Source organism: Rutidosis leptorrhynchoides, chromosome 4 (assembly GCF_046630445.1).
Source record: "Rutidosis leptorrhynchoides isolate AG116_Rl617_1_P2 chromosome 4, CSIRO_AGI_Rlap_v1, whole genome shotgun sequence".
NCBI lineage: Eukaryota > Viridiplantae > Streptophyta > Magnoliopsida > Asterales > Asteraceae > Rutidosis > Rutidosis leptorrhynchoides.
Genome location: NC_092336.1, coordinates 499,441,611 through 499,467,733, shown reverse-complemented (window position 1 = coordinate 499,467,733; position 26,123 = coordinate 499,441,611). Strand labels below are relative to the sequence as shown.

At 33.5% G+C, this 26,123-nt stretch overlaps 5 protein-coding genes across 9 annotated transcripts; 1 reads left to right on the top strand and 4 right to left on the bottom strand.

Annotated features, from left to right (window-relative positions):
- Window positions 1-3,011: 3,011 nt before the first annotated feature.
- On the bottom strand, window positions 3,012-3,713 carry LOC139842426 (secreted RxLR effector protein 161-like). Its single transcript, XM_071832566.1, has one exon. The coding sequence runs from the start codon at window positions 3,711-3,713 to the stop codon at window positions 3,012-3,014; it is 702 nt and encodes a 233-aa protein (XP_071688667.1).
- A 5,649-nt stretch (window positions 3,714-9,362) lies between these two features.
- LOC139844746 (mitochondrial carrier protein MTM1-like) lies at window positions 9,363-13,062 on the bottom strand. Of its 5 annotated transcripts, XM_071834972.1 has the most exons (11): window positions 12,831-13,062; window positions 12,640-12,745; window positions 12,382-12,459; window positions 12,147-12,275; window positions 11,772-11,831; window positions 11,477-11,647; window positions 11,228-11,327; window positions 11,040-11,134; window positions 10,810-10,959; window positions 9,988-10,046; window positions 9,363-9,817 (listed from the first exon to the last, which is right to left on the bottom strand). In XM_071834972.1, exons 2-11 carry the CDS (start codon window positions 12,727-12,729, stop codon window positions 9,664-9,666), a joined length of 1,086 nt encoding a protein of 361 aa, XP_071691073.1. In that variant the 5' UTR covers window positions 12,730-12,745; window positions 12,831-13,062; the 3' UTR covers window positions 9,363-9,663. The 5 variants fall into 5 exon arrangements, with proteins under 5 accessions (XP_071691073.1, XP_071691071.1, XP_071691072.1 ...); XM_071834970.1 differs by having other exon boundaries at window positions 12,640-13,062; XM_071834971.1 differs by having other exon boundaries at window positions 12,156-12,275; window positions 12,640-13,062.
- A 1,343-nt stretch (window positions 13,063-14,405) lies between these two features.
- Window positions 14,406-17,262, top strand: LOC139844745 (uncharacterized). Its single transcript, XM_071834969.1, has 4 exons — window positions 14,406-14,542; window positions 14,657-14,763; window positions 16,546-16,624; window positions 17,047-17,262. Exons 1-4 carry the CDS (start codon window positions 14,540-14,542, stop codon window positions 17,092-17,094), a joined length of 237 nt encoding a protein of 78 aa, XP_071691070.1. The 5' UTR covers window positions 14,406-14,539; the 3' UTR covers window positions 17,095-17,262.
- A 511-nt stretch (window positions 17,263-17,773) lies between these two features.
- On the bottom strand, window positions 17,774-20,979 carry LOC139839542 (rhodanese-like domain-containing protein 4, chloroplastic). The gene is made up of 8 exons (XM_071829625.1): window positions 20,227-20,979; window positions 19,797-19,899; window positions 19,613-19,699; window positions 19,325-19,399; window positions 19,160-19,234; window positions 18,618-18,698; window positions 18,275-18,535; window positions 17,774-18,059 (listed from the first exon to the last, which is right to left on the bottom strand). The coding sequence occupies exons 1-8, from the start codon at window positions 20,844-20,846 to the stop codon at window positions 18,012-18,014; spliced, it is 1,350 nt and encodes a 449-aa protein (XP_071685726.1). The 5' UTR covers window positions 20,847-20,979; the 3' UTR covers window positions 17,774-18,011.
- Window positions 20,980-22,097: 1,118 nt separating this feature from the next.
- On the bottom strand, window positions 22,098-25,634 carry LOC139839543 (uncharacterized). The gene is made up of 8 exons (XM_071829626.1): window positions 25,276-25,634; window positions 24,976-25,049; window positions 24,386-24,466; window positions 24,033-24,117; window positions 23,370-23,467; window positions 23,050-23,137; window positions 22,606-22,963; window positions 22,098-22,468 (listed from the first exon to the last, which is right to left on the bottom strand). The coding sequence occupies exons 1-8, from the start codon at window positions 25,576-25,578 to the stop codon at window positions 22,212-22,214; spliced, it is 1,344 nt and encodes a 447-aa protein (XP_071685727.1). The 5' UTR covers window positions 25,579-25,634; the 3' UTR covers window positions 22,098-22,211.
- Between the last annotated feature and the right edge of the window lie 489 nt (window positions 25,635-26,123).

The following is a 26,123-nucleotide window of genomic DNA, read 5'->3' as shown; positions in this document are numbered from 1 at the left end:
GTTGACGTTTTAAGCATGTTTATTCTCAGGTGATAACTAAAAGCTTCCGCTGCAACATGTTGAATTTAAGCAAGATCTTGAGTATGCATATTTGTGTCAAAAATAAAACTGCATATCGGAGGATTTGTAATGTAAAATATGTTGGAGGTCGTATTGTTATTATCACATGTAAAGTTTGTAAGTCTAATATTATCGCTAAACGATAATCATTATTAAGTTGTTTAAACCTTGTATTTGTAATAAAAGCTATGGTTTGTATTGTAAAAACGAATGCAGTTTTTGAAAAATGTCGCATATAGAGGTCAATACCTCGCGATGAAATCATATGTTATTGTATTCGTCCTTATGGTTAAGGTCGGGTTATGACATGACTAAAATGGACTGTTTATTTTGAAGCGGTGTCATTAGATCGCTAAACGTATATTCAAGTCACCAGCGGGTGGCTATGGTTTTAAATTTGTATTTAGCTGAGATTCTAGGTATAGTTCACCTATTTGCCTATTTCTATAACGAGTAAGTGATAAGTATAACCTAAGTTCGTATTTTTTTTCTATGTTTGCCGATAACGTGGGATTTTAGTATGTCTGAAGTCAACCTAGAGCAAGTGAGGTGTATATATAACATACGGATCTAATATTATGTATTAAGGCATTAATAGACAAATAAGTAAAGGATAGTGGATGTGATATCTAAATCTGACGGAGAATTGTAAACTAAGTCTCGTTTCCTAAGATAAACTCCGAACCTTAATTAGACTGGGATGAACCTATTTGACTTGTCACTAAGAGTTTAGGTTTTGAAGATTCTGGCCAATACAAATATGTTCACTCCCAACGTTAATCTTAACTTATTGAAACGACCTTTTCAGAATGAATCCTAGGTTCATGAATAAAGTAACATACTTAAGAAAGGTTTTGGTTTTTCTTAATCCTAGTAGACTAAACTTAACTATAAACTCCACTTGATGTTTTAGTTATATTTAAACATTAACATATGTGCAATCTTAAATATTGGCTGACTGTTTGGTTTCTCTGATAAATCTTCTTAACATTCTGAAGCTCTTATTAAGATATGAGGTATCGTATTTTTCTCAATTTGATGTTGACAGTAGAAAGAACATCACTGTGAATAAGAAATATTAAAATTTTAAAATTGTTAAATGATTCTAGCTTTGTTTCTTTGTAGAATCGTAGTTCCACGTCCGAGCAATTAGTTGATGCAATTTAATTTTATGTACAAAATTTCACACAGATTTCTGGTATATTAGGCATACTATAATGGTGATGAGCAAATTAGGCATGTTGGGGGTGGGGTGCTTGACGCTAACGTGGCAGGCGTGTTGGTAAAATGGAGAGTAGTGGGGTGGCATGTTAGGTGATGTGTTAAAATATGATTGGAAGTTGGGTGTTAAAGTAATATAGATTTAAAAAAATAAAAAGTGGATCAATAGAAATTCATGAACAAATTAGCACGCTTGATTTGTTCCCGTGCCAAAATCAACACCAAAAATTTTTGAACCTCAACACTGTTGGAAAATATTAATGTTGTAACAAGGGTAAAATAATCAATGACCGGATATATCACTGAATCGTGTATCACTTTTTGAAAGTAATTATTCGACCCTTATTGTCTGGGTTACACGAATATCACTTTGGGATAAGACAGAGATTTAGTTCTTGTTTTGACAAAAACCAAGAACCCTTTGCAAAAGAGTATTTATTTGTTGTGTATTATTTTCTCATGAATATCAATTGAGTTGTACATAACAAGCCTTGCACTTATCTCCTCAAAACTTCCGTATCTTAACATGGAGAAGTTAGAAGTATATAAGCATATAATTCAATGACATAATCATGCAAATGCTTTCTTTTAATATATATTAATATAGCTATCATGACTCACCAACCATTTTAATAATTATATCCATTCAATCAAAGAATTGTAATCATTAACATATACATATATTAAAATGGCAATCAGTGTATTATGAGTCATCCATTCATGTACTCATATATAAAAGTATACAAAATGACTAGTTGCTTTTCAAGTTGTCTCCCATGTTTTATTTATATTTAGCTAGTGTTAAGTTAGGTTGTCAACTTTTCTTATTATAATCAATTAATCATTTATACTAGCACTTTTACATCAAAACATATAGTCACATATCACTAGCATCATATATTATATATTTATATGAGTATATAACTATCAATTGAATTATTACATCAATTCCAATATTCACACACACATGTATATATATTATATACTCATAACATTAATTAGATACTAAATCATATGAGCACATCAAATTAATAACTATAATACATAAGTGCATATAAACACATACGTACAACTCAATTATATAGACAACCAAAATGATTTTTGGGTTAGGGAAATCTTTTACTTAATGGATGTACACTCCGTACCTCCTAATCCATTTCCAAGTGTTAAACAATATCCCTCAATTACACTAAATTAACAACAATCCTCCCCAATTTAGTGCAATTCCTTTCATGAGAAAATAATCAAAACAAAAAACTCATGCATAAATGAAAATATCTTGAAGATTGAATTTTCACCTTAGTATATCACACATTCCAAATATTCGAGAATCGGGGTGTTCTAAGAATTGAACCCTTTAACCCATTTGAATAACCGAAGATAATATACACACAAGTTTTCAAATACTCTTAAGCTATCCTGACACGTTACAAGCCATGTGTCCATATCCATTCATGAATGTATCCAAAGCTAAAAGTCCAAAGCTTTCTTGAAGCGGCAAAACTTCACATTCACATAGGTAGTTCCCTTTATTCATGCACCTGCTCCTGCACTTTTTCAAATGTACTATTAAGAAGCTATACTTCAACCTAACCATCAGCAGGTCCGAGGCACATACCTTGAGATGATATGTAAAATTATGTGCTCCAATTTCTAAGTATAAGCTTTTCACATTGAATTCAGCTTCTAATTCATATCAGAAGGGAATTGGGTATCTTATAATCAGAAATTTAGGTGGACTTTAATCCCATCCCTTTAGCAGACTTATTAACCAAGTCTCTAGCTAATCCCTTCGTCAAGTGATCAGCTAAGTTCTGTTGTGACCTCACAAACTCTATAGAAATCACCCCATTCATGATGAGTTCACGAATCATGCTATGTCTGACACCCAAGTGTCTAGACTTTCCATTGTACATCTGACTATAAGCCTTTGCTAATGTAGCAGCACTATCACAGTGGATAGACATAGGTACTATAGGTTTAGGCCACAATGGTATCTCATGGATCAAGTTTCTAAGCCATTCTGCCTCTTTACCAGCAGCAGCTAAAGCAACAAACTCAGATTCCATTGTTGAGTTGGTAATACATGTCTGCTTCTTAGAAGCCCATGAAATGGCACCTCCCCCAAGCAAGAACACCCAACCACTTGTTGAATAATGATCTTCAATATTGGTTATCCAACTCGCATCAGAATATCCTTCTATTACAGAAGGAAATCCATTGTAAGATAAACTATAGTCCATAGTTTTCTTTAAATACTTCAATACCCGTCTAGTTGCTTGCCAGTGATGAGTACTAGGATTACTAGTATATCTACTCAGTTTTCCAACAGCAAAAGTAATATCCGGCCTTGTACATGTCATGGCATACATCAAACAGCCAATCACCTGAGAATACTCAAGTTGTGATACAGCTTTAGCTTGGTTAGGCATAAGCTTCTCACTTGGATCAACAGGTGTACTCACAGGAGTACAATCAAAGCAATTGAACTTTCTCAACACCTTCTCAATATAATGAGATTGAGAAATTGAAATTCCTTTGCTTTCACGTTTGATCCTAATACCAAGGATAACGTGAGCCTCCCCCATATCTTTCATGGAGAACTTTGATGACAAAAATTCTTTTGTTAAATCAACTTGACTTTGGTCAGTCCCAAAGATTAACATGTCATCAACATATAGACAAATTATAACTCCTTTACCAGAATCATCAAATTTGCTATATACACATTTATCTGCTTGGTTTAATTTAAAACCACTAGATAAAACCACTTCATCAAACTTCTGATGCCATTGCTTAGGTGCTTGTTTCAAACCATATAAGGACTTCACAAGTTTGCACACCTTGCCTTCATTTCCTGGCATGACAAAGCCCTGAGGTTGGTTCATATAAACCTCCTCATCTAATTCACCATTCAAGAATGATGTCTTCACATCCATCTGGTGAATAACCAGATTGTGAATTGTAACCAAAGCAATCGGCAGTCTAATGGTAGTGATACGTGTCACAGGAGCATAAGTATCAAAATAGTCAATTCCAGACTTTTGTCTAAAGCCTTGAATGACTAACCTTGGCTTGAAATTTTCAATAGTTCCATCCACCTTCATCTTCCTTTTGAAGATCCATTTGCAACTCAAAGGTTTGCAACCAGGAGGTAGATCAGCTAATACCCAAGTGTTATTGCCCATGATGGAATCCATCTCATCATTAATTGCTTCTTTCCAGAAAGCAACATCCTGAGACATCATTGCTTCATCATATGTTTTAGGATCATCATCAACATTGAAACAATACGAATATTGGGTAGAAACATCATCCCTGGAACCTTCAACTAAGTATAGTTGAAAATCTGGTCCAAATGATTTAGGTTTCCTTTCTCTTTTGCTTTTCCGAAGCTCAAGTGACTGATCAACAGCCTTTTCAGAGACTTCATCATTACAATCCTTATTGATTCCATTGTTACTTGGAATCATATCCTTTGGTCTAGGTATAGATAAAAATCGATTTTCATCAAAGATTGCATCCCTTGAATCAATCACGGAATTGATTGAAACAAATTCATTAGGCTCTATTACATAGAACCTATATGCCTTGGAATATTCAACATATCCAACAAATATGCAATCTATACCTCTTTCACCTAAACTTTTCTTCTTGGGATCAGGCAGTCTTACGACCGCCCTACAACCACATACCCGAAGATAATTCAAGTTAGGTTTCCTTTTATTCCAAAGTTCATAAGGTGTAATCTTGTTTCTTTTGTTAGGAACTCTATTAAGCAAATAACAAGCTGTTAACATAGCTTCTCCCCAAAATCCTTCACTTAAACCCGAATAGGATAACATGGAATTAACCATTTCCTTAAGGACCCTATTCTTCCTTTCAGATATACCATATTATTGTGGAGTATAAGGAGCTGTGGTCTCATGAATAATACCAACGGATTGGAAATACGATTGGTCAATGTATTCACCTCCCCTATCCGTTCTAAGTCTTTTAATCAAAGCCTTTTGTTGTAATTCTACTTCAGTTTTAAATATTTTAAATTTATCTAATGCTTCATCCTTAGTATGTAACAAATAAACATAGCAAAATCTAGAAGCATCATCAATAAAAGTCACAAAATATTTCTTGTTCCCTAAAGTAGGAGTTGCATGTAAATCACATAAATCACTATGTATTAATTCCAAAATCTCAGTATCACGATGTATATTTTGAAAAGGTTTCTTAGTGATCTTTGTCAACATACACGTTTTACACTTTTCATTGTTCATATCAAAGGCCGGTATTAAACCATCTTTAGACATATCTTGCATTCTTTTAAAGTGTACTTGTCCTAGTCTAGCATGCCAAAGTGTAGAATTATTTATGCCAGAAGTTGAAATAAAAGCAAAATTAACATTCAAGTGATTAATGTTAAGTCTAAACATTCTATTACATAAATAACCAAAACCAACAAACATACCATGTTTTGACAAAACAAACTTATCGGATTCAATCACTTGTTTATAACCACAATAATTTAACACACTACTGGAAACCAAATTTTTCCTTATTTGTGGTACATGCAAAACATCAAACAAACAAACAGTTTTTCCAGAACTAAAACACAAATCCACACTTTCACGTCCATGAACAGAGGCTGTTGACTCATTTCCCATATGAAGAATTGATCCATCAGTCACGGACTCGTAAGTCTTGAACCAAAATCTATCCTTGCATACATGGGTGGTAGCTCCCGAGTCAACCCACCACGCGACATCATCATCCTGCACAAAATAAGCCTCAGATATATATGAAACATAATAATTCTTATTTGAATTATTAAATATATTCTGTCCTTTTGAGTTGTGGTTGTTTAAACCATTTCCCGAACCGCTTGTGCTAGATCCTTTGGCATTATTATTATCAAAAATAACCTTGCAATCCCTTTTCATGTGTCCAGTTTTACCACACTTCCAACAAGTCAATTTAGACTTCTTATTCGGATTAGCCTTGTTATAACCTTGATGTTTACGTTTGCCCTTTTTGTCATTATTACCAGTTAACTTTTTATGTTCCATCATATTGACAACAGACGTACCAGCAACTTCGTTGCTCTTTGGCTTATCCTGCAACCTGAGGGATTCCTCAATACGCAGATGACTACCCAACTCAACAAGAGTTAACTATTCCTTCTTATGTTTCAAAGAATGTTTAAATTCTTTCCAAGATGGAGGTAGTTTATCAATTATGCTTGAGACTTTAATAGACTCATCCATATTCATTTTATGTTGTGTGAATTGACCAAGTATACGAATGAGCTCATTGTATTGTTCCAAGACCGGTCTAGAATCGACCATCTTGTAATTATTAAAATTACTCACTAGAAACTTTTTACTAGAAGCATCCTCAGACATATACTTGGTTTCTAAACAGTCCCATAGTTCTTTAGCAGATTCAACATTTTGGTAAATATCAAAAAGGGAATCAGCCATACCATTGAGGATTAAACCTCTAGCGATGTAGTCATCGTTCTCCCACTTGCACCTTTTCCGAATTTGTTCAACAGTGGCATCATCACCATGATCTTCAGGAATTGGTGTGCTGAGTACGTACACCACACTCATGCTGCTCAGAAAGAAGTGCATCTTCTTTTGTCATCTCCTAAAATCAATTCCCTCAAACTTATCAAGTTTGGAGAAATTCGCCGTCATGTGTTTCATCGTAGCCGCCATCGATTATAACAGATAATTACTTTCGATTGTTGGAAAATATTAATGTTTTAACAAGGGTAAAATAATCAATGACCGGATATATCACTGAATTGTGTATCACTTTCCGAAAGTAATTATTCGACCCTTATTGTTTGGGTTACACGAATATCACTTTGGGATAAGACAGAGATTTAGTTCTTGTTTTGACAAAAACCAAGAACCCTTTGCAAAAGAGTATTTATTTGTTGTGTATTATTTTCTCATGAATATCAATTGAGTTGTACATAACAAGCCTTGCACTTATCTCCTCAAAACTTCCGTATCTTAACATGGAGAAGTTAGAAGTATATAAGCATATAATTCAATGCCATAATCATGCAGATGCTTTCTTTTAATATATATTAATATTAATATGGCTATCATGACTCACCAACCATTTTAATAATTATATCCATTCAATCAAAGAATTGTAATCATTAACATATACATATATTAAAATGGCAATCATTGCATTATGAGTCATCCATTCATGTACTCATATATAAAAGTATACAAAATGACTAGTTGCTTTTCAAGTTGTCTCTCATGTTTTATTTATATTTAGCTAGTGTTAAGTTAGGTTGTCAACTTTTCTTATTATAATCAATTAATCATTTATACTAGCACTTTTACATCAAAACATATAGTCACATATCACTAGCATCATATATTATATATTCATATGAGTATAATTCCAATATTCACACACACATGTATATATATTATATACTCATAACATTAATTAGATACTAAATCATATGAGCACATCAAATTAATAACTATAATACATAAGTGCATATAAACACATACGTACAACTCAATTATATAGACAACCAAAATGATTTTTGGGTCAGGGAAATCTTTTACTTAATGGATGTACACTCCGTACCTCCTAATCCATTTCCAAGTATTAAACAATATCCCTCAATTACACTAAATTAACAACAAACACGCCCATTAACGACATGTTGGAGGTGTGCTCGGTATCTAACGTACGCGTTATAATAGGCCTTACTTGTTTTATTTGTCCCTTCTGCAATGTAAGGCATGGTTTTCGTTCAGGACCTGTCAATATCAGTGTTGACCAATGACCATAGACATGTATATTTGCTTATACAATATACCTGCTATGTATTTCTGTTTCTTTTGATGTACTAGTATAACTTAATTTGTTTGCTAAACCTTATGTTGTAGGGAATGTGGTAAAGCAAGGTGTAAGAATAGCTTGCCCTTTGTAACCACGTGGTGCTGCATGGTTTGGACTCGTTTTGTGGTAACAGTATTTCATGTCGAACCAAGGATATCATGTTACATGTTCGTTATATTCTTTACTTTTGTTCTATGTCCTTATCATGTGGGTCCTGTCACAATGATCTTCTATTTTAGAGTCACTTTTATACACGTACAAAATAACTAGCTAGGTGTATGTATAGTAGTGGAATGTTTTCCTTTTCCAGAGGCTTAAATGATATTTTAGCATTTTATATATTGGTTCAAATATTGAAAACAGGGGCTTATTGAACTCTTTTGCTACCGTAGTTCTTTTGTTGGTATAATAATGTATAATCATCATTCTGGATACTGATTTTTTTATTATCATATTACATTATGAGTTTGCAAAAGGATCGATTATTGACCCAGTGTGGAAATGCAATGCCAAACAACCCTGCAAGTTAATGTTGTCCAACATCCCTTGTTCTTGTTACATACAAGTTTGTTTTTGCATTCATTATAACAAGATTTAGAACAAGTTCATGATTGTATACAAAAGTTAGAAAATATTAAGGCCGGCATTTTTGGATAAACCTGTGACTGATACCAAAAATTGAGAGGGTTGTAGCCACAATGTGTTGGACTCAATTGGAAAGTTAGAAAATATTAAGGCCGGCATTTTTGGATAAACCTGTGACTGATACCAAAAATTGAGAGGGTTGTAGCCACAATGTGTTGGACTCAATTGGAAATGGTTGCTGCTTGGTTTGGGATCACCCGTGTTTGTAGTTATGTGACTGATGGTCTTTTGTGCAACCATGTTCATGTGCATCATTTTTTTTTATTATTATTATTATTAAGAATTTGTGCATCTACATAAAGTTTGATGCTCCCATATCTTGTCATTGCGTAAGGTGTACACCGTTTGATAATAAAAGAAGAGAAATACTACTAGTTTTGTTATATAAAATGCTCTAAACTTCTACTTGTTACCCGTATGCATTTAAAGGAAAATTTGGCAACTATTATTATCTTGTGTTGCATTGATGTCTCTATACATCTTGATCATTTTACACTGTTGACAACAATCTGGTGACTTGGCATCTCTATAATTCATATAATCAACCATTTTGATCTGATGATTTGTTTTTACATGATGAAAATGATAACGCTTATATACACCAGTCAACAGATGCTAGTACATGTAGTAGCTCATATAGTTTTGTTTAGCTATCACATGTGTTATGCAAATTGTGGACTGTATGTATCCTACAAATAGAACACATAATAATTCCCTAAATATGAGGCTCCGTTCATTTTACTAAAATTTATTTCGTGGGGGTAAACTGAACAGAAATGTGGTCTCAATATATTAAGGTTGACATGAAAATGAAACAGACAATGTGTCATGTATTTGCAGCCATTCTAATTTAAACTATTGTTGAGTTTCAGCAACGACATGATGATGTTTCCGGTTGTGTAAAACGTACTTGACCACTTCGTAAAAGGATACTACGATTCCAACTGATGGGCCTGCACGTGCTACACGAGGCCCAACTCCCATGAATAGTCCCTTCATTCCCCCATCCCTGCTACAACAAACAGATTGATTAATCAATGCAATGGATGTTTCTACCTTTTAGAGCCAACACAACAAATGCTATTATTATGAGTTCTGCACAATTTTTACTAGATGACTGCATTGTTTTACTATAGTAATTGATTGAATGAGTGATAACGGTGGTGGTACACTGTTTACCTCCATATTTCAACCAATGTTTGTCTTGTGGTCATTTTCAGGGCTCGTACTTGATCTTTCTGAAATTGTTAAAGAAAGTAATGGTAAATACAGATAACCAACTGTAATAATTTGTAATAGGATTATTTCTAACAAAGGAACATCTTTGGCAGAACATCACAATCCAGATTTCCAGATTTTTTGATTATAATAACATTTAGGAAATTCCACAAAAAAGCATAAGGAAAACCATAAAGGATATTTTGACAAATTATGAAATCAACTAAGAATCGGCATATGACATATTGATGAAATTCTAAACTTCCAGTCAAATTAATTGAAGACAGTTTTTTTTTTTTTATATGCTTACCGACGGTGGGACAAGGAAAATAGTTGTACATATTCTAAAAACAATTCACAAAAGCCTTAGATAAATAAAATTTCCAGCCAATGAGTAACATCATGAAGCATTATATTTGGCACACATTTCAAAACACTTTGTTCCAATGAAAGTGATAAAATAATATATGCTTCATATACATAATTTACGATTGATGAACTAATAAGCTCCTAAAGTTGTGACCCTGAATTGTGGTTGAAATATTCAGGGCAGAATCTGTAACTCGCACTAGCCCTAATTTTAACATGATATACTCATGCCTCCTTATTTACCGAGGCTTCTGAATCATAGATACTTGTAACTATAAAGGTTTTTTAGGTTTGAATCATTTTTCAAGACCATGAACCTTGAAAACCACGAAGCTCTGGTAACATCGCTTTGGATCAACAGAGATTTTTTTAGTGATTTTTATATTACACAGAAACTGACATAGTAAAAGGTACCTCTATTTGACGCCGGGTCTTAGCGACGTCCAACGGACATGTAAACGCAGCTGCAAGACTTCCTGCAACAAATCCAGCAGAGAAGTTCGCACCAAGAACAGCAACAGGGCTAGTTCTGTCACCTGACATCACCAATAGTTGTCTCCTGACCTGAAAAAAATAGAATATATTTCATATTTGAATTTCATCTTATCATTGATAAACACGATGGTTTACTTTGCAACTCTCACCGGCTCAAGTGTAGTCCAGCAAATCGCAGAGAACGGAACATCACGAGCTAATTGTGCGCCAAGGCCAGTCCATAAGAATCGAAAGCTATGTAAGGCTGCATAAGATGGTAATACACACTCACTTGCTGATATAAAATCCAATTTAAATGGGCGTTGACTGTTTGCAACATGAACCAGGATTGACTTACAACTTTGAAGGTTATTTGTACTTCGGTTTGTGGTGATGACCTCTACGAGCGTCTTCCACACTCCAGGTGGCCTTTTACCACTGTGGGTATCTTTAAACGCCTGTAGCAAAGGTTACCATTTTTTTTTTAAAACTTTATAACCTTATATACCAAATGCAAGTGAGTACTTTGTGTGAATGCATGTTTACACAATGGTCTGTACAATTGGGTTCTTGCAATGAAATTTTTTTAAGTGGTCAGATGATTTACCTGCATACGGGTTCTTGCAAGTTCAACAGGATAACAAGATATGCAAGCCAGTGAACGGGCGACAGAACCTGCAACTAGTGGGACATAAGGAGTCATGCTAGGTGCATTCTGTGATGAATATTCTTCCATTAAATTGCAAAAAATGTCATAACAAGGCAAGTAGATGCCCACCTGGTAACAAGTATTATTTGAAATTATAACGCACATACTTCAATCAGTAAACAAAAACCTTTCCACCTTCCCACATATAGTATATAATATTATTATAATTACACGAAAATAAATTCGGACTTACAGTGGGCACAGACAATGCTAAACTTGCACTTGTGCCTCTCCAGAGTTTGCGAAATCCTTCCTGCAAAAATTTAAGTCAACTTTTCAGACCAGAACGTTATAGATTCAGCTTTACACGACAAACACGATGACACATTGAACATCCTGTACTATTAGGGGTCCACAAAATACGGAAGTAATTATATGCTGAAACAACACAGCCACGCAGATACTCAAGTAAGTTGTGATATAAATTTGTTACATTCTATATGTAAAACATCACGATGTACCAAACTACTATGTGTAAAACCTAGTAATTGGAAGTTGTACTAAAGCTGTGAGCATTACAGAAAGAAACAACATAGTCATAAAATTCTGTAAACCGTAAAAATGTAACCTGGCGTACAACTTTGTAGAAGACATCTAGAGTGCCTTTATATTGAGAAGGTTGCGGAGCACACGATGGTTCGCCAAGAGGTGACCGGTGGTTGTAGCATGATGGATAACATCTTATATCTGGTAACATCTGATTAATAAAAAAGAGAAAAATAAGACATTATTATTTGTTTAATATATATAATTTTTTTAGCTGAAACAATGAAAAGAGGAAGGTATGATTAGTATAATAATACAGTATTTGTTTCAAAGGAGCATCTTGTGTGACTTAAATTTTGATAAGGAACACCAGCTGCTTGAGCTTGCAACCTTGTCTGCAGTAATTCATCCACCAAATCAAATTACAATTACAATCAAATTTAACGGAGATAGACAGGCATAATGAAAATGAATGAATGATGGAATTAGGGCCAGGAATATAATGGAATTAATTAATTTATAATTTATAATTTATAATGAATGAGAAAACAATATAATGCAATAAAAGGTAGGACCTTGGCAACATCGAGAGGGTTAACAATGATGGCTGACAAAAACGCGGCACCGGCTGCTGATAACGCCCTCTCAGAGAAACCCATATTCATAATTTCATTTGAATTTCTAATAGAATTCGATGATGATGCCATCATGAAATTCGTTGTTTTAATTGAGAAATCGGAAAAGGGATAATCTTGATTGGACAAACCCTCATGAGTTCTGCCTAGGTGACGACCTCATCAATCCTTTACTTTAATAATTGAATTGAACTACTAATTAGAAATGAATAAACTCGTATTAAGAATAACTTCAATCGTTTAGTTTAAGTGTTAGGTTCGGGCTGCAGACTACGTGTTCGACGTATTGCCCAAAAGAAGGATTAGAGGACGGATCATAGATTGGAAGAATCTTGATCTGGTTCCTTATCTTGCATGGAAGAAAAGAGCAGTTCGTGGAAGGTTGCAAAATTAGCTATTGGGGGGATTAATTGGTCGGCACTAGATTAATCGGCAATTTGAGATTAATCGAGGATTAATCGGATTGTACTGTATACATTTAAATATTAAATTTTAAAATTTATATGTATAAATATAGAAAAAAATCATAAATATAAAAAATAAACTATTACATAATTGTCTAATATTATTCATTTTGCTTCAAAACTATAAAGTTCTAGTTTAAATTCATATTAAAATGATAACCAAATTCGATTTTGACCCATTAATTGACGTTGACTGTTTAATTAAACGGATTTTTGAAAATCGGAACGGATTTCTCTTAAAAATGATTAATCGAAGATTAATCGGCGAGTAATCGGGTTTTTTACAACACTGGTTCGTGGCGTTTAACTTTTACCCCGAGTTTGTTTTTTCAATTTTTTTCTTGCTTTTTTTTTCTTTTTTTCTCTTTTCCCTTTCCTCATCAATTACGGTATCAATCAACACACTAGATTTACTAACTCATGTAAGACGGGTTAATGTTCAAATTAATTGTTAAAATTCAAATCAATCAAATAAATGATTGATTTGAAAAGAGAAATAAATATAACACAATTATCAATATCAATTTAGAATTCAAAGTTAAAATTCATTTAAAAGTCGCTGTTTAATCTTTTGAGAAAAAAATTATAATACATAATATAAGTTTATTTTCACAAATATATAGAATATAGATATACATATAGACAAGATTTTAGCAAAAGAAGTTGTACTACTAGTAGGTTTACTTATGCACCGCTATCAACAATTAAAGGAAATATCGAGTTTGCAATGTCAATCTTCAAATTTTTTTGATAATCAACACGCAATTTAAACCATACTCGTCGCAACGTGCAAGTATTTAAACCAAGTCTTAATTCTTTTTTGGAAACCCCTTCTTTTTTTAATTAAATTGCTTGATTTGTGGTGTGTTCATTTAGTTCCTCCTGCCGTCTTTTGATGCGTTTATGTTAGGTTCTTTTGTTAAGGTGTTGTGTTAGTTTTAACCTTAGTTTCTGCTCCTTGATTTGGTTATGGTCATGTTGTTGGTTTCGTTATGATTTGACTCGGTTTAGACAGCGGTTGCTCGATGTGTTTATTATTATGGTTTTTAGTCTTGAGCCATTCCGTTATGTGGGTTGTTTTCTTGTTATTTCTTATTGTATTCTTGTTCTTTTTTTATCTTTCGATGAAATTATTAGTTATACAGTTTTCTTTTTTTTATTTGCAAAAAAGAAGTATTTAAGCCTAGTTTTTTTTTTTCAATTAAAAGGAGAAAAAAATCATTCGAGGGTCCAAACAAAACATCGATAAACTTGAGGGGCGTAGAATATCAACCTTATTACACGGAGTAGTATTTTTGGCATTTTGGGTCTTCATGTGTAACTGCTGATAAACACAAACAGATCAAAGATCCAGTAGCATCCGCTAAACCTCAAAAATGGTAAGCAACTTCTTTTAGGGTTTCAAATCAATCACTATTAACATTTAAAATTAAGTGATATATGATTTATTTTAATTCGTGATATCAAATTCTTAATTTTAATTTTTATAAAAGGCTCAATCAGCAAAACCTATTTCAAGCCCGGTACCGAATGTTTGGTATCCATCGTTAGCTGTGCTCATGCTCGCAATTGGCCTTGTGATTACTGCTTCTTTCTTTATGTAAGTGGATCTAACTGTTTATATTACTACCATAAATCGAATTAAGGTAATTTAACTGGTTGAATGTTATTGTACGGTTTAATTGTGTTATGCTATGCTATTACTAGAGTTACTTACTATTTGCTCCTGATAAAAGATGCAGTTTCTATTTTTCACAAGTGGGGTTAGTTTTCAAATTGAATTGTTTAGGATCAAGTGAGCTCAACAGAATGATATCGAATTGGACCTTTATAACTAAAGGAAAATGATTTTACAGTTTGTGGATTTGGTCAAGTAGGTCAATTGTGTGTGTGGATGTTAAAAAACATAGAATGCATAATGAAGGTTTTTATTATAATGACTAATGAATGAATGGTACAATTTAGCCATGTAGCATAAAATATAGACTCTTGTCACTCTGGTATTCCTTTTCAAAAATTGAGTAAGTTAATTTATTACTATCTTATAATTTCTTTGAAACTAAAACGGTCTTGGAATATTAAAATATAAAATGAAAATTGCCATGTCAAGTAGCGTAATATTCGGAACTCGTCAACAAGTAATATATGAAATGTCAAATTGAATTGATGGCAAGAAACGGGTTTAAGATTAATTTTGAAAAATATGGACAAATTTGAAGTTCACTCGAGTCTTATATATATTGAAAAGTGAGCTTTCACAGTTTCACTCCTTAATAGTTTAATGGTAAAATGTCTGCGGGTCACAAATTTAACTTTCACACCTTTTTTGTCAGTATTTGGAATTTTGCTCTCCATGTCAAGGGAGAGAAGTTAGCATACCCCCACCTTGAAAAAATTTGGAGTTTATGTTACCCTAGAAGTTTTCCTAAATATGAATAAAAGATAAAAAATTGAACTATATGTCTATATGGCAAGTATTAGAAATTACAATGTCATATTTGCGATGGATGGCATAAGGCTTTAGATTAGTCTGCATGAAATATGAATGATCATCTATACTATGTTTGTACCCTTCTTTCAAAGTACTCTCGGTTGTTCATTTGACTATAAAGCCTTATGAATCGGGAACTTTACATGATGCTCAACATGAAGATATATTAGCTACTTGTTATTGAATCATGTTTGTTCAAATTGAATCAATTCAAGTTATTGGGTGAACAACGGTAATTGTTGATAGTAAAGAGGCAGGTTTATTTGATTTGCTGTGTCTGGTAAACTATATAACTGAGACATGCCATACGTGTCTATAAGTCTTTGTTCTGATGGTTTGCAAATATAAGGAAATTGACGTGATTGTTGATAAATATGGACAAATCTTTTTGATAGTTTCTCAGCTACTAAACTAAACTTTTATTTTACAGAAACAAAGAATAAAAAATGTGTAAATGAACACACACACCAGGAAATATTATATTTCTTCATATGATTCTGCATAGAAGAATATTGCCATTAACTTGATACAAACTCCGTATGCATTGGCTTAATATCAAGACAAAGATGAAGCGATTTTTCTTTGTCATAATGCTGTTCAGGTGCATCTTATTGTTCTTGATTCTGATAGTTTAAGTGAACTCTTTTTGGTGCATGGAACAATTTACATTGAGAACGTGGCAAAAATAGTGCCTTAACTTTTAATGCTTGAAAAAACTACACAAGAAAAAGCAATATGAATGATTAAATTTCATAATAGGTTGTGATGGGTGATGATGATTATATATGTTGTGTCTATGTTATTATATTGACATTTTAAGATTTTATATGTATGCACTTGTCAGTTAGTGTGCTATACTGTTATTGTGTCTGATAACATTTACCTATGCAGCTATGAAGCGACCTCTTCCAAGAAAAGTCGAAGTCTTGCTAAAGAACTTGTAACTGGGGCTGTGGCTTCTGTCTTTTTGGTATGTCACATATTGAATGTCATTTAATTTGCTTTCTAATTGTCTGATTTGATCAGATGTACTAAAATTGGGCAGTTCGGGTAACGGGTCAAAAGGGTTTGATTGTAAAATGATACTACTTTTTAATGCGGGCCAGATTGACCTGCAACAGATTTTCAAATGGAATTGTTTTTAGATAAGTAGTTATTGTGTCTAAATGATGACAGATATCTTATTGTATAATATCCTAACATGTTTTAACATAACAAGTCCAGAGATATCAAGCACTAAAAGTACTCTTCAGGCGACTTTCAACCCGCTTGATTAATTTGACTTGGATAGATATATAACATCGCCTAGATGGACCCATTCATAAGTGAATGGGTTGAAATAACCACCTACAGAAATGCTGATTAGTTTATCAACTGGTTTGTGTGTTGCAGGGATTCGGATCCTTGTTCTTGCTCCTTGCCTCTGGCGTTTATGTCTGATTAATCGTTGAGAGTCTGATTTGAGAATGGATTTTGTATTGCAACATAGTTAATTTGGAATCCAATAGTTTTCTATAATTTACAACCTTTTGAATTGCATTAATTATATGTTTCTTATCGAGTGGTCTGGTAATTCCGTGGCGTTAAATTGAGGATAGCGGTTAGTGATATTCGTTTTCCTGCCTTACAATATTTCCAACTGTGCTATACCAAACCTAACCGAGACCAAATCACTAGACAAGACTATATCCGATAGCCTGAAAACCGAGTATTTAAATCCCTAAAATACAAGAACTGGACAGAAATGTATTATGGTGGCAAAGTTATCTGGTATGTTACTCCAAGATTATCAATTTGCGACTATTGTTACACATTCTCAACATAAAACCAACTTATGACCTAAGTAACTATATATGTAGTCAAAGTAGATCAAATATTTGATGTTAAACTTTAATGTTTAAATAAATAAATATAAAGACCTGCCAACTAAAATGTTTCTGCCTAATATATTAATGAGATTATATCTATTGTTTCCCAAGTAATACTTGCATGAAAGCTCCTATTTTACATAGATATATTGATATGAACAACAAAACATATGAGTAGCAGCATATAAACTACTACTAGTATGAAGCAGAATCCGACTCCCATTTCAATTTTGTTTTTGGCTTTTTGAGAGTTGAGACCATAAAAGCATTTGTACTGATTATTTCCAAACACGCAAATACAATGAGTATCAATATTCTACTCAACCATCAACAATTTCACAAACACAAAACTCGATAAAAACATGTAGCTACAATGAACACCATTAATGGCTCAACGCTTGTAATCAGACCTCTGGAATTACCAGGTGAACACCTGTTCCTTTAAAGATCGATGCTTGAAAAATTTGAATATCTAATTGCGGCATAAAACTATGGTCTTGAAGGAGTAGGAGATGTTGGAGGCTTAAGATTAGGATACTGCAACAAATATGAGAATTAAATCAAAATATGATTAGATTGTTTCTTTGATCGGAAACTTCATGGGTGTTATGTTTTTCCTCATTATGAATCAAAAAGATTGGAACTTTATTGATAATATATTCATACTTAATGCTAACTGTGTTAGTATCTGTAGCAAACATATACTTTTAAGCACTTTATGGACTTTCTAAAGGTGAAATTAGAAGACTTACATATGGGTACGGCGAAAGCGAGCGTGTTGGTTTCGGAACTGCTTCTTCTTTGACTTCTGTTTTCGGGACCGCGTTGACTTGTACAGGAGGCTCTACTGGTGAAGGTGCTGCCGCTTGTATCTCAGGTGGTGGCGTTGCAGGTTCTGCTTGTATCTCAGGTGGGGCGGAATTAGTGGGCTCCACCACAGCTTCTTCGGTGGTAGTTGTCGGTGCAGGAAGTGTTTTGCTAGTCACAGGTGGTAAAAGTGCTTTCCCAATGTCCTAAATTTCTTGAATCATTTAGTCATTTATATTTATATTTTATATCCAATATGAAAGTAAAATACACGTATCGTTTACGTACTTTGATCTCCTCTAGAAGCTCTTTGGGTCCAATATTTGTGGCAACGAATTCGTTAAATTCTTGGATAGTTTTTTTACGATCCTGCCATGAATCATAACTACGTTAAACTACACCATATTTACCGAAGAAAAATGAAGGTGCTAAATGGTTAACAGGGTAGTTCAACTATGAATACATCTGTCATTAAGAGATTCAAACAAACACAATGAATGCTTAACGGTTCAACATTTGGTTCTAAATCTTTCAAACAAACACAATGAATGCTTAACGGCCATTGGCCTAGCGGTATTGAGGTGACCCCTTCAACCTATAGGTTGTGGCTTCAAGTCCCGGGGTGGGCATGTATATATTCTTGTTTAAATTCGTGTATGGGTATGTGTGTGTGTGTGTGTGTTTGCCTTTCAAAAAAAAAAAAAAAAAAAAAAAAAAAGGCAATCAAACACAAGGCTACTTTTTGGATATTGCAACATTGTTTATATTGATTTTTATTTTCACCCAGAAGTTAAAATGATATTAAAAAAAAGCAATGAAATTAAAAAAACCTCTGCAAATAGTAGCTTCTTGGTGACAAGTTGAACTATTGCTGCAGAACCCAAGACCTCAAGTATTGTTTCAACCTAAACAAGATCAAAATTTACAACAATGAATCCAAAAATATGAAAAGAAGAAGAAAAAAGGTTAGTATTGGATAGCTTCAAGATCATAACCTCGGTAAATGCTAATAAACCAAGTCCAGTAGCTGCAGCTACGCTAAAAATTACAGATACCGCATCAGAACTATCCTGCAAATTCATTCATTTCAAGAATTTTTCTTAGAAAAAAGTGTAAACTCAAAGCTTCATTCTAAACATGAGTTTTGTATGGAGAAACTCTTTTTTTTTTTTTTTTGAAAGGCAAGGCCCCAAAGTGAGATTGGCGGGGATTGAACCTGGGTCTCCTTTGGAGATTCCCAACCACTCAACCACCCCTTTGGGGTTTTGTATGGAGAAACTTACACCAAACAAGCCATCAATTGCATCAGTCAAACTGCTAAAGTCGAAAGCTAACGACTTTTTTGGTAATACCCATGGAAGTCCACTGTTCTGAACACACCATGAACAAATCAAACACAAAAGTGAGAAATTGGGTTTAGACTTTTGCAGAAACAAAAATAGAATGTGCGAAAGAGATGTAACAAACCATCCATCCACGGGATCCGTCTGCACCGTCTTTTATAGCGTAAGCAGCTTTGAACCCATTTACTGTGACCAACTCTGCAACAAGTTCAGAGCTACCATCGAATCTGGCTTCATCTCAAATTTTATATATATCGTGTGTTAGTTTCAGAAAAGAGTAAAAAGAGTTCCTACAATTCAACAAAATCTTATACAATGATGAACTTAGAGAGGGAAAAAAGATAATTAGGTTCAGATTGGTCTCAATATAATAAGTCATTGTTCATATAATAACATCTTAGTTGATTATCTAAGTCCATCTCTTGTATCCCTAAGTAATCAAAGAATCATAATCAGGTTCACCCAACGCTCAACTAAGTATACACATTCTTGAATATACATGTAGCATAATTATAAACTAAATAGTTAAATCATTAAAAGATAAGGATCCTTACTTATCCAAAACAAACAATGTGGTATTCTCTGGATCCTTAAACTTCAAAGCCAGCTTCTTTAAGAAACCTTGTTTATCATCACCATTATAAGCAACTGCAATTGACTTCTTTTTAAATCCCTTAATATCTGGACTACCCATTAACCTTATTTCAGAACTAGGCCTGATATCAAGCAATTGAGCATTTATATCATCACCCAATTTCTCATAAGCAATTTTTGCAGACTCAACACCCCATGGTTTACTACTTTTTCCAAAAACTTGAGACAGAATAAATGGAACTGCCAACAAGGCGGCCCCACCAGCTACCACAACTGGATTCTCAACACTAAAGTTGATTATACCATCAATAACACCACTAACATCAATATCAGGTGTTGAGAATGAAGATGAGTCAGATGTTGTTGATTGATTAAGTGCTTCTTCATAAGTAAGTGCTTTTGAATAAGCATAATTGAAAAAAGATGATGATAACAGGACTAAACTAGTGCCATTGAATTTGGGTTTTGAGATTTTGAGTTGAGGGAATGTTGTAGGTGATAAAGTTGAGTGCTTTTTGGTGGGTTCTGGTTTAAGAACTGAAATGGGTTTCAGTATAACTGCTGCATTCATGGCTTCCATTGCATAATTCTACTTCTTTTTATAAATAAATAAATTATAATAAAAATTTGAGAAAAAAATTAATGATGAAAGCAGCAGAGAAGGAGAAGGATAGGTAATACTTGTTTCTTATGATTTCTGAATTGTTCTGGACTCAGGAATGTGCAATATGGGTAGAGATGCTGAGGTGGAAGGAAATTTGATAAAGGCTCCAATGATTGAGTGACATGTGGCAAATGAGGATCAGAAATATAGATGATCATGTTACATTATGTTTTGTGTGGTGTAAAAATCGGATTGAATAATTAGGACTAGGAGGTTCTGGACCGTTGGCAAAAGTAGTTGATTGAAATATTATACCAGAAATAAAAAAAAATAATACAGTAATCTGCAAGTAGTTAATTGTAACTAAGGGTTCAATTCCTGGGGTGAAGGTTTTCTGTCTAATTTTCTGTGATTAGTTGCCAAACAACCCAGATCCCGCGATTAGTTGTCAAGCAACTCGAGTAGGAGTTTTCTTATAGCGTGTGTGAGTGCAAATGATGAGTGTCGTTGAAATAAATGATCTACTGATGCAAATTCAGCGTTAAAAAATAAAAAAAAATTAACATAATTTATTACGAGTAGATAGTAAATTCTTTCTTAATTATTTTAAACCACATATAAAATATTAGATGTGCTTCAAAGTATTGTACAATACATTAAAGAATATTTACTAGTTTACGTTTAAAAATGGAGTAAGTTCATTACCTTGTTAATAAGAAGCTTTGATAACGAAATTTTTAATATAATTTGAAAATATTTAGTAAACATCAAGTTTCATTTTTTATAATTTAATTAGCTCAGAATACCGATCAAATATATATGAAACTCATGAGTTGTAAATATCAATATCAAGTGGTTCATTTACAACTTTAAATTTATGATAAGCAACCTTAACCAATACTTCAGTAATAGTTAACATCCATTAAGAAAATATGATATTATCTATTCATTTCAAGGTCTAAACAAGCAACTGATTATATGATTGTTACATAATCATTAGGTTTCAATAATAAAGAACAGCCTAAACCCTCCAAATAATTCTTTAAAAAGATTGAAAAAGACCCATTGATAACATCACGTTTGTGTTAACAATTTTTTGCATTAGTATAAGACATCGTTGTTATGTTCAAGTCTCGGATTCATTAGCAATGAGCAGGTGCACTGATAATATATGCATTACTTAACTCTAACATACAAATACGCAACAGACATACAGTCATACCCATTATTCCAAAATTTTCAGATTTCCTGATAATTATAAATTAATTTAAATAAAAGATCCTAAACACAATGAAATTTAACAAGATGATTATCCTATACTTCAAAGTACATACATCCGAGTTACAGAAGGCCAAAGAAGTAATCTAAACCTTGACCGATTTCCCAAATGGAAATGCCGGCACCCCATGACCGAGCTTCATCCAACCGCATTGCAATAGACAAAAGAGAAGGGTAGAACACGACATGCTTCACATGTTGATTTTCATCCGTGTACACAAAGTAATGCTCTGCACTTTTTTTATCCCATTGCAGTTGAGGCTTATGCTTTTCCAACAATGAAACATAATCTCTTCCAAGAATAGCCCCTCCACCAACGCCTGCACCAAATAACACACACATACACACACACAAAAACTATTTTATCATCAAATAAATTTCATATTCTACTCGTTTTCTTCAACATCTGTGTCAGCAGAACTAAGTGCAAATTAACTGAAAGTAATGACCTACATACCTCCTTGAAGAACATAATCATTTCCATAAAAGTTGATGCCTAGAAATATTTTTTGAGACGAGTTCCGAGAGCCATCGGTGTGGGTCCCACAGAGCAGCTGCATAGTAGAGTGGACCCACTTAAGTGGTGCATTCGGACCCGGACTTTGAGGATTTGAGAAGTCATAAGTCATAAGGGAGTAACCATCCACAGAATCACCCAAATTTTGCAGATCTTCGGGCCCAAAATCATAAGCCTGAAGTCTATCAGAACGTGGTGGACCAATAACATATACTAACTGCAGACTCTGCTTGTTGTCCTCTTGATTTACTAGCACAGAATGCATGGTTTGTCCTAACTTCTTAATGAACTGCAGAGCCTGTTTTAGTATACAAAAGAAGCATTCTTGTAACATCATATAAACTGGTAGCTAATGATAATTTATTAATTTAACTTAAAGTTTACCAGATTCCGCATGTGTGGGTCGTTCAAGACACCATATGCAGCCCATCTTGACCAAGATTCTAGTACAATGCCATCAAAATCCATTTCCCTGTCCACTCATAAGAACCATAAAATGTAACTACTAAATTAACGTGATTTTCATATTTCTAGGCAATCACAAAATTAGTAAAATGGTATTACTAGGTATTGTTTTAGAGAACAAGGTTATATACTGGATTGCATTTGACTATTTGAGAATTTAGGGAAGAAAGGCCCAGAAGATTAAATAAAATACTTAGAACTATAATTGTTGGAGAGTGGATATATCAAAGAATACTTACTTGCATTCAGCTACTATAAGGTCAATTACCTTAGATCTTTGCTTCTTCTTCTTAAGCAAATCCATAGGTATAGCTTCGAGTACAATTCTAGGCAATATCTGTTAATAAAGAGTAAACCTAGAAATAAAAGACTGAGGAAAACTAATCTGCATACATTTTGAGATCGATAGGAAAATCAATCTCACATATGAAACTAGGTGGTCACTTATATCAGTCAAATTTACCAAATGAGTACTTAAGAACACCCTACACCAACCAACAACTATATTTAGAATATTAGCTTGTGAGACAAAAAGTAAACAATTCGTGCATTGTATTGTATATAGCCGATGCGTCTACAATATAAGTTAGACCCACAGTAAATGGAGATCCCATTTCATTTTCTAAAGTCTTAGTGAGTGGCTCTTTTACAAAACGATGGTGCCAGGAACCTATAACTAGCATGTGATTTTACATAAGGCTATATAAAAAGAATTGAATTACACAGATTCATTGCTGTAAATATGCTTATACATTGATGCTTGCATGGTTTCAAATTTGAATGGTCTAACACTCAGGTTAACTTCAATACAATTTATTTGATTGAAAAGAGCTAGATCTTATATATACAGCTTATCACCCCCAATTTACAAGCATAAGCTAAGGAAAAGAATATGACCATACCAGAGCATGTCCCTTCATTCTGAGATCTGAAATCCATCCTTTATCAACATTATGTCTTCCTTCCAGAACAAAATCAGCCCCTTGGCTACAAAAGGAGGCCACAAAAGAGCATGAATACTGTATATAAAATAAATGCAAGATGTCAAGTAGCATGCTGTCCTCCTATACGATTATAATAGACTACTACAGTCAACAAGATGATGAAACCACCATAAAAGTTCACCACTACACTTGTTAAGTTGAACCAGTGAGAGAATTATGTAGACACAGCAAGACACCCTGGTAAAGGTTTAATAATCGAGATTCAAGGAGGTAGATGAGATTTACAATCATAATTAAGAAGCCAATAGTACCTTTTTAAATCATACCAAACGGGTGATATATGAGTAACCTTAGAGTTGAAGTCCTTTGCCAGTTCATATCCCTTTGAATTCCTGCACCATAAAACAAATTCATCCTATGTACTACTTCAAATGACTGGGAGCTACATACAAACTATAGAACAACCCTGAGGATGATGATCCATCTTCAGTGATCGAAGCCAGAAAAGGTTTATTTGAAATTAATGATAACCTTATCTAACTTTTGTCATTGTCCCTGAGGTTATACTACTAAATCAACCCAAACTAGATGGAGTAGTTCAAGTCTCAAGTTGAATAGATTATAAAATTTTAGCAATACTAACCCTTTACATACAGTCTATTCTATTGGTAGTCATTAAAGATGTTACATCATATGCTACCCCTTGCAATTATTTCTCAGTTTACATATGAATATAAGTAAATTGAATTGAAAGTCAGGTGTTGATATCTAACACTATCTATCTATCATGATGTCCAATATCAATACACATGAAAAATAAATAAATCAATCAATATGTTTGAAAAGGGAGATTCAGAGGATGAGCGGAAACTAATTATGTTTGTTAGAAGAATACACTCACCATGGTGTAACATAAGCAAGCACAGGGTAGGTAAATTGTCGAATCGATGCATTCTCTGAAACTCTATCATTTTCCTGAGTGTACAAAATTAGTATAACAAAGATAAATGATCAAAATAGTTTTCTTCCAATTTCTTCACAAATCACAAAGCATAATACAGCGCTGCGGCAATCATATAACAAATGACTTTGCAAATTTTTAATGCTATTCACCTTCTGAATACACTTAATTTAACTGAAACCTAATGAATTATTAATTCAACAAAAATATAGCAATTAATTAATTAATAATGCGACATACAGTGAGAATTTGTTGATAACTGATGTCAGTCGTCACAAGGCCTCGTTTATATACGTACGGAAGCCATGAGTGTTGTAGTTCCGACGTATTGAAATCATCTTGTTGTTTTAGATATCGAAGATATACAGAAATTGCAATTGGAAAGATGATGATTGAGATAACTACAAAACTGATAACAACGATACTGCTACTACTACGTGCTTTGTTTTTTGGATGAACATCAACATTGCGACTTGAAGAAGAGTAGTCACCATTTGATCGGCGATCATCCGTCGGTGATCGCCGTCCTCGTTTTTTCGACATCGCCGTTCGTTTTTCTTTCGATCATATTATTACAAGCTAACAAAACCCCCTTCTTTTTGATGACTTACATATATAGTCCCTGTACTATTTAAAAATCTTCAATTTCACTCCTTGTAGTATTTTCAAGCGTTGAAAAGCTGTCTAGAGATATTTTCTTGTTAAAATCACTCAAGGATTTTTGTTCTTTTTTTTTTTTTTTTTTTTTTTGTGACGGTCATATACATTCACGTACATATACATACATTCTAGCAAGCAACTTGAAGGGGGCTAAAGAAAACAAATTACAAGAGCGTTACATATCAAACATTCTTATTGACCTATTTTTTGACCTATTGACCTAATATAACTACTTAAATTAATTTAATAAACAAATACTAACACTTATATATTTATAGATGTCATATACGTTTAACCAACATTGTGAACGTCATTTTTATAATAACTAGTAACTAGTTTATAACCCGCGCATTCGCGGGTATTTTAACATACAAGATTTTAAAAAATATTATTACCAAGTAAAGACATCACAAAGCTCGATTCTAAGA